The sequence below is a fragment of the Orcinus orca genome, chromosome 7 (genome assembly GCF_937001465.1).
Source record: "Orcinus orca chromosome 7, mOrcOrc1.1, whole genome shotgun sequence".
NCBI classification, from domain to species: Eukaryota; Metazoa; Chordata; class Mammalia; order Artiodactyla; family Delphinidae; genus Orcinus; species Orcinus orca.
In genome coordinates, this window is record NC_064565.1 from 94,504,697 (window position 1) to 94,518,508 (window position 13,812).

At 39.0% G+C, this 13,812-nt stretch overlaps 1 protein-coding gene across 1 annotated transcript in view; it reads left to right on the plus strand.

Moving 5' to 3' along the window:
* CPS1 (carbamoyl-phosphate synthase 1) overlaps positions 1 to 13,812 on the plus strand; it is a 142,669-nt gene that overhangs the window by 53,920 nt on the left and 74,937 nt on the right. The window contains exons 15-17 of the mRNA XM_004262765.4: positions 6 to 163; positions 1,814 to 1,942; positions 12,033 to 12,177. Of these exons, the coding sequence (XP_004262813.1) occupies positions 6 to 163; positions 1,814 to 1,942; positions 12,033 to 12,177 (432 nt within the window). The remainder of the gene's footprint in view (positions 1 to 5; positions 164 to 1,813; positions 1,943 to 12,032; positions 12,178 to 13,812) is intronic.

Below are 13,812 nucleotides of genomic sequence, written 5' to 3' on the forward strand. Positions count from 1 at the left end.
TGTAGGAGTGGAACTATTTAAGAGAGGTGTGCTCAAGGAATATGGCGTGAAAGTCCTGGGAACCTCAGTTGAATCCATTATGGCCACAGAAGATAGACAGCTGTTCTCAGACAAACTAAATGAGATTAATGAAAAGATTGCTCCAAGCTTTGCAGTGGAATCGGTAAGAAATCTTTGTTCTGGAGAAACAGGACCATTATGTGTCTTGCGTTGTAGAGAGAATGATTTGTCATGCCTAAAAATAATAAAGTATTATATTTGTATATGTTATCTTCCAGAAATGTGTTATTACTTCAGAGACACTGTGTGTTAATTGTGTCATTCAATGCTAAAACATTAGGGACAGGTATTAATAGTTTATTTTTATGAAAAGGGAAGCATAATCTCAAAGGTGATGTGGTTTATCAATGGTTGATGTGACCTGAGTATCAAATCTCCTGAATCAAAACAAAGAACCATATCAACTTGCAATGCCAAAGTAATTTCTACCTTCTTCCTGGGATCAGTCACACATTTTGTAAGTGCGAATGTCCTGCAAATGGGAAATGGTTGAATTTAAAATTTTTTTTAGGGACTTCCCTGGTGGTCCAGTGGTTGTCTCTGTGTTTCCGCTGCAGGGGGCACAGATTTGATCCCTGGGTGGGGAAATACGATCCTGCATGCCGTGCAGCATGGCCAAAAAATAAACGAACAAATTTTTTTTGTTGTTAGAATGGAATAAACATTTTACAATAAAATTATCTAGGAAAAAAAAGCCATTGGATCTAATCAGTAATATTTATGACTGAAAAACCTGTGGCTTAGATGGTTAAAGAGGACAGATTGTTTTGCATTTCTCTTAATCATTTTCCATCGTATCCTGTGCCTATTGATGGGCTATTACCAGGTGCCAGGAAAAGATCAGCTTCCTGTACATCTCTTTTTGTCCCTGACTTTATTCCTGATTTCAGTCAGTGAAATGGGGGTACTGGAGACAGTTTCTGATGCAACTTCCTCAGTGTAGAAATAGGCAAATCCTCTGGGATAAGGCAAGTACTGCTGGGACAACTAAAAATGGGCTATGTATGTTTTCAGAAAAGCATGCTATCAAGTATATAGCATGTTGCAAAGCTGTCAATCAGGAACAATCCCAGGATAGCTCTGCTGAACACGTGGAAAGCTCCTGCCATATATTTATTCTTTCATTGCCAGATTTAATTATGTCCTTGCTTCCTTAGGATGAGAAACAGGCATATGGGAAAGGTATAATTACATTCCCATTGGTAGTGTAATAATATTCCATGACAGAAAAATATAGCCAACATATGCTGTATTCTTTAAGTTAAAAAAAAAAAAAATCCCAAGCTTCTGAGACTACTCTCTGACTGAACTTGAAAAATGAAAAATCTCTTTCTATATAATATTCCAAATGGCTTATTGCAGTAATATCAAGTTAGATTCTGTAGTAGAAAACCTTGCTTTGTTAAGAGACGAAGACTTTTAAACTGAACTTAAAAATTCAGTATAGCTCCCATTCTCAAATTAATGGCAACTATCTCACCTCTGGCCATTGTTTTATTTTTTATACTGCAAAATAAAATTTACCCCAAAGGTGTTAAAAAAAAAGCACCTTCACTGTATATTAAAAAATTCTAAAATTTAACTTAAAATTTGTAAAATAACACTTGTTTTTCAGAAGGAGATGAGGGAATAATAGAACATTTTCATAGTCATTTTTTCCAAATAAACTGATTTACCTGAATTACCAGACTCCCTTGGTTGGTCTTTTCTACTGTCAGCTTTTAAAACTTTGAGTCCTTGTTCTTGTTGACAGATTGAGGATGCACTGAAGGCGGCAGACACCATTGGCTACCCGGTGATGATCCGTTCTGCCTATGCCCTGGGTGGGTTAGGCTCAGGCATCTGTCCTAATAAGGAGACCTTACTGGACCTCAGCACAAAGGTATGTATTTTTGCAGACCAAATTCTGACCAGCCAAGAAAACTCCCTGATATAGTCTTTCAATTAGAGAAAGTTATGTAGATAAGAAATAACCTTTTCTCTGTTTATAAATCACTGCCACATCTCTAAATTGTTGTCCAAGAGGTGACACTTTTGAAAGGGAAATACAGTGCAATTACTTACACTGGAACATAGCATTAACCCAAAGTCCGTCTTTACTGTACTGTCTGTTGATTTCATTGATAGACAGTCAATCCAGTTCCATCTCCCTCTGCTACAAAATCTGCTCCAAAACACCCATCATGCTAAAATATATTTTAGTGGTTTAAAAAAAAAACAATATAATGTCCCATTTTGCCATTATCTTTTGAAACAATAAGACATGGATGACATCTGGTAAGGGAAATAAAACACATTGAGTAGTTTAGCTTTACCTCAAATTCAGGTGTTTAACATATATACAATATAAACCTCTTAGTACTACGAATGAGTGATTACTCTGCCAACTGCCACACACATATATAAGCAAAAGTGAAATCTGAGTGCTTACCATTTACATAAAAATCACTTTATTTCTGAATACTCCTTTTCTTAAGTATTAAAGGGAAGATCTTGAAAATTAAGATATGCTCCAAAAAATAAATTAGAAATTAACACAGAAATCATGCTTCATGAAATCAGCGACTTTTGCCCACACTCTATTTCCACAGAATACAGCAGTGCCTTGCAATACTGGGGCTCAGTAAGTGCTGGTTGAATGAATGAATATGTGTGTGGGCAAAGAGGCTTATGTAACTTTCCATGTAGCAGTTATGGATGTGAAGCTGACAGAATTATTGTGATGGCTATTTTTAGGGGTGCTGAGTAAATATCAAGCAGAGTTTATACCCTTATCATTATTTACGTTTTAGAGTGAAAAAGAATGAGCCCTTGAATTGTTGACGCAAGATTTTGAGAACAAACAGATAAAATTAAATGTATTTTAATAACTGCAATGACAAACGTACATGTCTACAAATTGGATTGAGTTTTTCTAAAGTTGCCAAAAAAAAAAACTCCAAAAGGGAAACATATCTAATATAAATGTTCCCTATTTCCATCTGGACTTCTGAATCATGTATTTAAAGAAAAGACATGTTTGTGGAGGTATACATTTTTTTCCTCTAGCATATTAGATGTTCCCAATCTTTTTATGTAAAAAATTTTTTAAACATCTTTATTGGAGCATAATTGCTTTACAATGGTGTGTTAGTTTCTGCTTTATAACAAACTGAATCAGCTATACATATACATATATCCCCATATCTCCTCTCTCTTGCGTCTCCCTCCCACCCTCCCTATCCCACCCCTCTAGGTGGTCACAAAGCACCGAGCTGATCTCCCTGTGCTATGTGGCTGCTTCCCAATAGCTATCTATTTTACATTTGGTAGTGTATGTATGTCCATGCCACTCTCTCACTTCATCCCAGCTTACCCTTACCCCTCCCTGTGTCCTCAAAGCCATTCTCTATGTCTGCATCTTTATTACTGTCCTGCCCTTAGGTTTGTCAGAAACTATTTTTTTTTTAGATTCCATATATATGTGTTACCATATGGTATTTTTTTATCTCTTTCTGACTTACTTCACTCTGTATGACAGATTCTATGTCCATCCACCTCACTACAAGTAACTCAATTTCGTTTCCTTTTATGGCTGAGTAATATTTCATTGTATATATGTGCCACTTCTTCTATATTCATTCATCTATCGATGGACACTTCCACGTCCTAGTTATTGTAAATAGAGCTGCAATGAACATTGTGGTACATGACTCTTTTTGAATTATGGTTTTCACACGGTATATGCCCCGTAGTGGGATTGCTGGGTCATATGGTAGTTCTATTTTTAGTTTTTTAAGGAACCTCCATACTGTTCTCCATAGTGGCTGCATCAGTTTACATTCCCACCTGCAGTGCAAGAGTGTTCCCTTTTCTCCACACCCTCTCCAGCATTTACTGTTTGTAGATTTTTTGATGATGGCGATTCTGACTGGTGTGAGGTGATATCTCATTGTAGTTTTGATTTGCATTTCTCTAATGATTAGTGATGTTGAGCATTTGTTCATGTGCATGTTGGCAATCTGTATATATTCTTCGGAGAAATGTCTATTTAGGTCTTCTGCCAATTATTGGATTGAGTTTTTTTGTTGTTGTTGTTATTGAGCTGCATGAGCTGCTTGTAACTTTTGGAGAGTAATCCTTTGTCAGCTGCTTCATTTGCAAATATTTTCTCCCATTCTGAGGGTTGTCTTTTTGTCTTGTTTTTGGTTTCCATTGCTGTGCAAAAGCTTTTAAGTTTCGTTAGGTCCCACTTGTTTATTTTTGTTTTTATTTCCATTTCTGTAGGAGGTGGGTCAAAAAGGATCTTGCTGTGATTTATGTCATAGAGTGTTCTGCCTATGTGTTCCTCTAAGAGTTTATAGTGTCTGGCTTTACATTTAGGTCTTTAATCCATTTTGAGTTTATTTTTGTGTATGGTGTTAGGGAGTGTTCTAATTTCATTCTTTTACATGTAGCTGTCCAGTTTTCCCAGCACCACTTATTGAAAAGGCTGTCTTTTCTCCATTCTATATTCTTGCCTCCTTTATCAAAAACAAGGGGACCATATTTGCATGGGTTTATCTCTGGGCTTTCTATCCTGTTCCATTCATCTCTTTCTGTTTTTGTGCCAGTACCATACTGTCTTGATTACTGTAGCTTTGTAGTGTAGTGTGAAGTCAGGCAGCCTGATTCCTCCAGGTCCATTTTTCTTTCTCAAAATTGCTTTGGCTATTCGGGGTCCTTTGTGTTTGCATACAAATTGTGAAATTTTTTGTTCTAATTCTGTGAAAAATGCCATTGATAATTTGATAGGAATTGCATTGAATCTGTAGATTGCTTTGTGTAGTAGAGTCATTTTCACAATGTTGATTCTTCCAATCCAAGAACAGGGTATATCTCTCCATCTGTTTGTATCATCTTTAATTTCTTTCATCAGTGTCTTATAGTTTTCTGCATACAGGTCTTTTGTCTCCTTAGGTAGATTTATTCCTAGGTATTTTATTCTTCTTGTTGCTATGGTAAATGGGAGTGTTTCCTTAATTTCTCTTTCAGATTATTCATCATTAGTGTGTAGGAATGCAAGAGGTTTCCATGCATTAATTTTGTATCCTTCTACTTTACCAAATTCATTGATTAGCTCTGGTAGTTTTCTGATAGAGTCTTTAGGATTCTCTATGTATAGTGTCATGTCATCTGCAAACAGTGACAGCTTTACTTCTTCTTTTCCGATTTGGATTCCTTTCATTTCTTTTTCTTCTCTGATTGCTGTGGCTAAAACTTCCAAAACTATGTTGAATAATAGTGGTGAGTGTGGGCAACCTTGTCTTGTTCCTGACCGTAGTGGAAATGGTTTCAGTTTTTCAGCATTGAGAACGATGTTGGCTCTGGGTTTGTCATATATGGCCTTTATTATGTTGAGATAAATTCCCTCTATGCCTGCTTTCTGGAGTGTTTTTATCATATGGATCTTGAATTTTGTCGAAAGCTTTTTCTGCATCTATTGAGATGATCGTATGGTTTTTATACTTCAGTTTCTTAATACGATGTATCACATTGATTGATTTGCATATATTGAAGAATTCCTTGCATTCCTGGATAAACCCAATTTGATCATGGTGTATGATCCTTTTAATGTGTTGTTGGATCCTGTTTGCTAGTATTTTGTTGAGGATTTTTGCATCTATGTTCATCAGTGATGTTGGCCTGTAGTTTTCTTTCTTTGAGACATCCTTGTCTGGTTTTGGTATCAGGGTGATGGTGGCCTCATGGAATGATTTGGGGAGAGTTCCTCCCTCTGCTATATTATGGAAGAGTTTGGGAAGGATAGTTGTTACTCTTCTCTAAATATTTGATAGGATTTGCCTGTGAAGCCGTCTGGTCCTGAGCTTTTGTTTCTTGGAAGATTTTTAATCACAGTCTCAATTTCAGTGCTTGTGATTGGTCGTTTATATTTTCTATTTCTTCCTGGTTCGGTCTCAGAAAGTTGTGCAGTTCTAAGAATTTGTCCATTTCTTCCAGGTTGTCCATTTTATTGGCATAGAGTTGCTTGTAGTAATCTCTCATGATCCTTTGTATTTCTGCAGGGTCAGTTGTTACTTCTCCTTTTTCATTTCTAATTCTATTGATTTGAGTCGTCTCCCTTTTTTTCTTGATGAGTCTGGCTAATGATTTATCAATTTTGTTTATCTTCTCAAAGAACCAGCTGTTAGTTTTATTGATCTTTGCTGTTGTTTGCTTCATTTATTTTTCATTTATTTCTGATCTGATCTTTATGATTTCTTTCCTTCTGCTAACTTTGGGGTTTGTTGTTCTTCTTTCTCTAACCGCTTTAGGCGTAAGGTTAGTTTGTTTATTTGAGGTGTTTCTTGTTTCTTGAGGTAAGATTGTATTGCTATATACTTCCCTCTTAGAAGTGCTTTTGCTGCATCCCATAGGTTTTGGGTCATTGTGTTTTTATTGTCATTTGTTTCTAGGTTGTTTGGTTTTTTTTTTGCGGTATGTGGGCCTCCACTGTTGTGGCCTCTCCCGTTGCGGAGCACAGGCTCCAGACACGCAGGCTCAACAGCCATGGCTCACGGGCCCAGCCGCTCCACGTCATGTGGGATCTTCCCGGACCGGGGCACGAACCCATGTCCCCTGCTTCGGCAGGTGGACTCTCAACCACTGCATCACCAGGGAAGCCCTAGGTATTTTTTGATTTTCTCTTTGATTTCTTCAGTGATCTCTTGGTTACTAAGTAGTGTACTTTTTAGCCACCATGTATTTCTATTTTTTACAGATTTTTTCCTGTAATTGATATGTAGTCTCATAGCATTGTGGTCGGAAAAGATACTTGATACAATTTCAATTTTCGTAAATTTACCAATGCTTGATTTGTGACCCAAGATATGATCTATCCTGGAGAATGTTCCATGAGCACTTGAGAAGAAAGTGTATTCTGTTATTTTTGGATGGAATGTCCTATAAATATCAATTAAGTCTTTCTTGTTTAATGTATCATTTAAAGCTTGTGTTGCCTTATTTATTTTAATTTTGGATGACCTGTCCATTGGTGAAAGTGGGGTGTTAAAGTCCCCTACTATGATTGTGTTACCGTCGATTTCCCCTTTTTTGGCTGTTAGCATTTTCCTTATGTATTGAGGTGCTCCTCCATTTGGTGCATAAATATTTAAAATAGTTATATCTTCTTGGATTGATCCCTTGAGCATTATGTAGTGTCCTCATTGTCTCTTCTAATAGTCTTTATTTTAATGTCTATTTTGCCTGATCTGAAAATTGCTACCCCAGCTTTCTTTTGATTTCCACTTGCTTGGAGTATCTCCTTCCCTCCCCTCACTCTCAGTCTCTTTGTGTCCCTAGGTCTGAAGTAGGCCTCTTGTAGACAGCATATATATGGGTCTTGTTTTTGCATCCATTCAGCCAGTCTATGTCTTTTGATTGGAGCATTTAATCCATTTACTTTTAAGGTAGTTATCGATATGTATGTTCCTATTACCATTTTCTTAATTTTTTTGGGTTCGTTATTGTAGGTCTTTTTCTTCTCTTGTGTTTCCTGCCTAGAGAAGTTCCTTTAGCATTTGTTGTAAAGCTGGTTTGCTGGTGCTGAATTCACTTAGCTTGTGCTTGTCTGTATAGGTTTTTATTTCTCTGTCGAATCTCAATGAGTTCCTTGCTAGGTAGAGTAATCTTGGTTGTTGGTTTTTCCCTTTCATCACTTTAAATATGTCCTGCCAGTCATTTCTGTCTTGCAGAGTTTCTGCTGAAAGATCAGCTGTTAACCTTATGGGGATTCCCTTGTATGTTATTCGTTGCTTTTCCCTGCTGCTTTTAATATTTTTTCTTTGTATTTAATTTTTGATAGTTTGATTAATATATGTCTTGGTGTGTTTCTCCTTGGATTTTTTCTGTATGGGACTCTCTGCAGTTCCTGGACTTGATTAACTATTTCGTCTTCCATATTAGGGAAGTTTTTAGCTATGATCTCTTCAAATATTTTCTCAGTCCGTTCCTTTTTCTATTCTTCTTCTGGAACCCCTATAATTTGAATGTTTGTGCATTTAATGTTGTCCCAGTGGTCTCTGAGAGTGTCCTCAATTCTTTTCATTCTTTTTTCTTTATTCTGCTCTGCAGTAGTTATTTCCATTATTTTATCTTCCAGGTCACTTATCCATTCTTCTGCCTCAGTTATTCTGCTATTGATTCCTTCTGGAGAATTTTTAATTTCATTTATTGTGTTGTTCATCGTTGTTTGTTTGCTCTTTAGTTCTTCTAGGTCCTTGTTAAATGTTTCTTATATTTTCTCCATTCTATTTCCAAGATTTTGGATCATCTTTACTATCATTACTCTGAATTCTTTTTCAGGTAGACTGCCTCTTTCCTCTTCATTTGTTAGGTCTGGTGGGTTTTTATCTTGCTCCTTCATATGCTGTGTGTTTCTCTGTCTTCTCATTTTTTATAACTTACTGTTTTTGGGGTCTCCTTTTCGCAGGCTGCCGGTTCGTAGTTCCTGTTGTTTTTGGTGCTTGCCCCCAGATGCTAAGGTTGGTTCAGTGGGTTGTGTAGGCTTCCTGGTGTATGGGACTAGTGCCTGTGATCTGGTGAATAAGGTGGGATCTTGTGTTTCTCGTGGGCAGGTCTGCATCCTTTTGTGTGTTTTGTGGTGTCTTTGACCTTATTATGATTTTAGGCAGCCTCTCTTCTAATGGGTTAGGTTGCGTTCCTGTCTTGCTAGTTGTTTGGCATAGGGTGTGCAGCACTGTAGCTTGCTAGTCGTTGAGTGGAGCTGGTTCTTAGCGTTGAGATGGAGATATTTTGGCGAACTGCCACTGTGTGATATTATGTGGAGCTGGGACATCTCTTGTGGACCAATGTCCTGAACTCGGCTCTCCCACCTCAGAGCACAGTCCTGACACCCAGCTGGATCACCAAGACCCAGTCCTCCACACAGCTCAGAAGAAAAGGGAGAGAAAATGAAAGAAAGAAAGAAAAAAACCAACAAAATAAAGTTATTAAAATAAAAAATAATTTTTAAAAATAATAATATTTAAAAGTAATAAAAAAGGAAAAAAAGAAAGAGGAGAGCAACCAAACCAAAAAACAAATCCACCAAAAATAACAAGTACTAAATTTATACTAAAAAAAACAAAAGCAGACAGACAGAACCCTAGGGCAAATGGTAAAAGCAAAGCTATAGGAACAAAATCACACAAAGAAGCGTACACATACACACTCACAAAAAGAGACAAAGAAAAAAATATATATATATATATCGTTGCTCCCGAAGTCCACTGCCTCAGTTTCGCGATGATTCGTTGTCTATTCATGTATTCCACAGATTCAGGGTACATCAAGTTGATTGTGGATATTTAATCCGTTGCTTTTGAGGCTGCTGGGAGAGATTTCCCTTCCTCTTTGTTCCCACAGCTCCAGGGGCTCAGCTTTGGATTTGGCCCCGCCTCTGCATGTAGGTCGCCAGAGGGCGTCTGTACTTCGCTCAGACAGTACAGGGTTAAAGGAGCAACTGATTCGGGGGCTCTGGCTCACTCAGGCCAGGGGGAGGGAGGGGTACGGAATGCAGGGTGAGCCTGTGCAGGCAGAGGCTGGTGTGACGTTGCATCAGCCTGAGGCACACCGTGTGTTCTCCCGGGAAAGTTGTCCCTGGATCCCGGGACCCTGGCAGTGGCGGGCTGCACAGGCTCCCGGGTGGGGAGGTGTGGAGAGTGACCTGTGCCACACAGGCTTCTTGGTGGCTGCAGAAGCAGCCTTAGCGTCTCATGCCCGTCTCTGGTGTCTGTGCTGATAGCCGCGGCTCGCGCCCGTCTCTGGAGCTCGTTTAGGTGGTGCTCTGAATCCCCTCTCCTCACGCACCCCAAAACAATGGTCTCTTGCCTCTTAGGCAGGTCCAGACTTTTTCTCGGACTCCCTCCCGGCTAGCTGTGGCGCACTAGCCCCCTTCAGGCTGCGTGAACACAGCCCTCTCTCTGGGGTCTGACCTCCGAAGCTCCAGCCTCAGCTCCCAGCCCTGCCCGCCCCGGCGGGTGAGCAGACAAGCCTCTCGGGCTGGTGAGTGCTGGTCAGCACCGATCCCCTGTGCGGGAATCTCTCCGCTTTGCCCTCTGCACCCCTGTTCCTGCGTTCTCCTCCGTCGCTCCCAAGCTTCCCCCTCGCCAGCCCCTGTCTCTTCCAGTGAAGGGGTTTCCTAGTGTGTGGAAACCTTTCCTCCTTCACAGCTCCCTCCCACTGGTGCAGGTCCCGTCCCTATTCTTTTGTCTCTGTTTTTTCTTTTGCCCTACCCAGATACTTGGGGAGTGTCTTGCCTTTTGGGAGGTCTGAGGTCTTCTGCCATAATTCAGTAGGTGTTCTGTAGGAGCTGTTCCACATGTATATGTATTTCTGATGTATTTGTAGGGAGGAAGGTGATCTCCACGTCTTACTCTTACGCCATCTTGTATGTCTCCCCCCAACAATGTTTTTAATATTAACAACCTCATTATTACTGTCAGTCGTGACCAATGTATACTTATTCTCAATTAAAAATGTATTTTTTTTTACAGTATAAAAAGCATTCTAAACAGTCGTATAAAAATATTTACAATGAAGACAACTTTGGAATGGGATATTTTTAAATTATTTATATTCCTCTAAAATAGTTAGTAAGCCATTGAATGTTTTTCTTTGTTGAAACCCTAGCTTTTCATTTGAGAATAATGACTTGTATTGTTATATCCCAAGCTACCGCTTACTCTCTTGGGATTATATTTAGCATTATTAGAAACTGCATTAACCTGATCTAGGTCCCTAAATTAATCTTTGTATAAAATCTGAGACTTGAAAGAGAAAGAAGCTGAGGCAACAGGTGAAGATGATCTCAATAGTCCTTGTGTCCAGTCTACTCCATTAGAATGCAAAAGCCTTCCTCAGATTCATCTCCTTTGTTTCCCAGATTTTTTTTTTCTATTAGCAGGCTATCCTAATGACAAATAAATCATTATTAAATTGTTCACACTGGCTACAGAGTTTCCTAACCACTTTGAAAACCTCACCATGGGTAGCTGTGGAGACAAATGTGTTACATTTTGAAGTGCACATGCTGGAGCCTGTAGTGTTTGCTGAGGTTAAAAAAACAGTGTTGAGACCCATCACGGAATAACTTACATTGAGTTATTATTTCATTATGCTACCTGCTAATAATTTGAAAAAATTCAAATTACTTTCCCCAGTTGCTTTCTCTTACTTTCATTGCCATAAAAAATCAAATTTATTATGAGACAAAGGGACATTTCTGTCTGGATTTTCAGCCACTAAATGCCCTAAGGTCGGAGACCATCTTTTTCAGATTTTGGGTTCAGCATTCTACCCACCAGGGGGTACAGAGTAAATAAGGAATGATAATTATACTAATTCATATCTGTTTAATCAGGCAGGCATGATATACGATTCAGTATTTAAGCACTTAGGCAGTGATTACCCATAATAATAGTCGTGTATGGTTCTTTTAATTCCCAAGTTTCATGTGCCATCTTGGCTAACTGTTTACAACCATCATCATCTCCTTTCTTCTCCTCATCAACATCAACTGACTTTTATTGTGTGTGTTCTTTACAAAGCACCCTCAGCTATTTTAGAGAAAGACAGAATCTTTAGACTTATTTTTCCATATTTATTTGCACTTATCACATCTCTGCTTTCACAGAAGCCTAGCTGCAAAAATAATTTCATTCCCCTTTGCCTGATTGCTCAATTATTTTCTCTTTTTCCTAAATTAGTTTGATTTAATGTCATATCAGCACTTTGAATGGCAAGCCTCAATAATGTAAATCAAGCATATTCACTGCAGAATGCTATTCCTAGTACCTCGCTGATTTTCCGACACATTGTGCCTTCTGCAGCATAGAGGAGGATGGAGACTAGGCGGTGCAGACCAGGATTTAGGCCAGGGCGCTTTGCCAAATAGCCACGTTAATGCTAGTGCCTTTCCTTACTCTTTGATGTCTTTTGTCACCAATTTCCAGGCCTTTGCTATGACCAACCAGATTCTGGTGGAGAGGTCAGTGACAGGTTGGAAAGAAATAGAATTTGAAGTGGTCCGAGATGCTGATGACAACTGTGTCACTGTCTGTAGCATGGAAAATGTTGATGCCATGGGCGTTCATACAGGTAGGCAAGAAATCTTCAAGCATTATGGTAATGGCTTCAGCTCATATCTCTGGTGGCTCATAGCAGTCTTTATTAAGTCCCTTTCTTTAAATTACTATTCTTAGCATACACATTAGTGATAAAATTTTACACATATATAGTATTTTACAGCATTGAAAATACTCTCATATTTAATTTGATCTTCACAAAAACCCTCTGAAGTAGGGCAGATATTATTATCCTGATTTCATTTGAAGAAGGGGTAGAATATAAGCAATGCTGTGAAGGTAAAATCTGTAAGACTTGGTGTTGAGAAGTAGGGCATGAGGTTAAGAAGGCTTGAAGCAGACTGGGTGTTAGTCACCAAGTGAATGAGAAAATAGCCACAGTAAATAGAAATAGGTGAAATAAATAGGTTTCTCAGGAAGGGAAACTGGTTAGACTAGAGGGCAAAGCTGATGACTTAGGATTTAGAAATGCTAAAGTTTAAAAGTGGGCGGAAATCTCAAGAAGAGGAGAATGTAGAGCTGGAACTCAGGAAAGAGGATAGAAATAAAGAAGTTGATGCAAGGTCATTGGAAGTCTTTGAATAAAGAAAATAGCGGAAGCTGGAAGCATAGACTGAGTATTCAAGGGCATAGGTGTAGAAGGAAAGAGAATAGGGTCCAGGACCATACCCTGGGAAACATTTAGATTTATAGGACAGAAGAAAAAGGACAGATTGGTGTTGAAGAAAAAGAAGGGAATGATAGATAAGCCAATGCACAAAAATATTTTATAAAAGAGCTTTGGTTTTGACTGTAGCAAATACTATGAAAGGTCAAGAATGAAGATTTAATGTTGCTTTTGGATGTTCAAGAGGACAGTTTCAATGCAAAGTTGGTTATGTGAGCCGTATGGAAAGGAATTATATGACTATGAGTGATAAGAAGACCTGGTAGGGCTTCCCTGGTGGCGCAGTGGTTGAGAGTCCGCCTGCCGATGCAGGGGACGCGGGTTTGCGACCCGGTCCGGGAGGATCTCACATGCCGCAGAGCGGCTGGACCCGTGAGCCATGGCCGCTGAGCCTGCGCGTCCGGAGCCTGTGCTCCGCAGCGGGAGAGGCCACAGCGGTGAGAGGCCCATGTACCGCAAAAACAAACAAACAAAAAAAAGAACTGGTAAATTTTCAAAAGGTTTAGTCATGTAAGGAATGAGAGAGATGGTTCTTATAACCATCTGGCAGTTCAGAGAGGGGCTCCTTGAGCCTGTAGTGATCTGAGCTTGTTTGTAGGCAGAAGGGATGGTGACTAAGGACTAAGAGATTGAAGATACAGGGGGCTATAATTGGTGAGAAGTGAGAAAATGGGAAGGGATGAGATTTAGAAAATTGATGGGTGAAGATGAGCTGATATTTTATGGAAGGAAGAACTTGAAAGCTAATTCATGAGACATAGAAGGGAAATTGAAGAAGTTAATGTCAATCCAGTAAGTAGATGACTAAGCCTTGATAGCTTCATGATTTTGGGAAAGCTTAGAGTGATTTCTGTAAATATGTCAGAGTAATACAGGTAAAACAATCAGAGGGAACGTGCCTTGTATGTGTTTCCCTAAGATAATTCTTTTCCCAGCAAACCCTCAGCCTGTTCTGTTTCTTGTGTCATGCAAATAGATTGT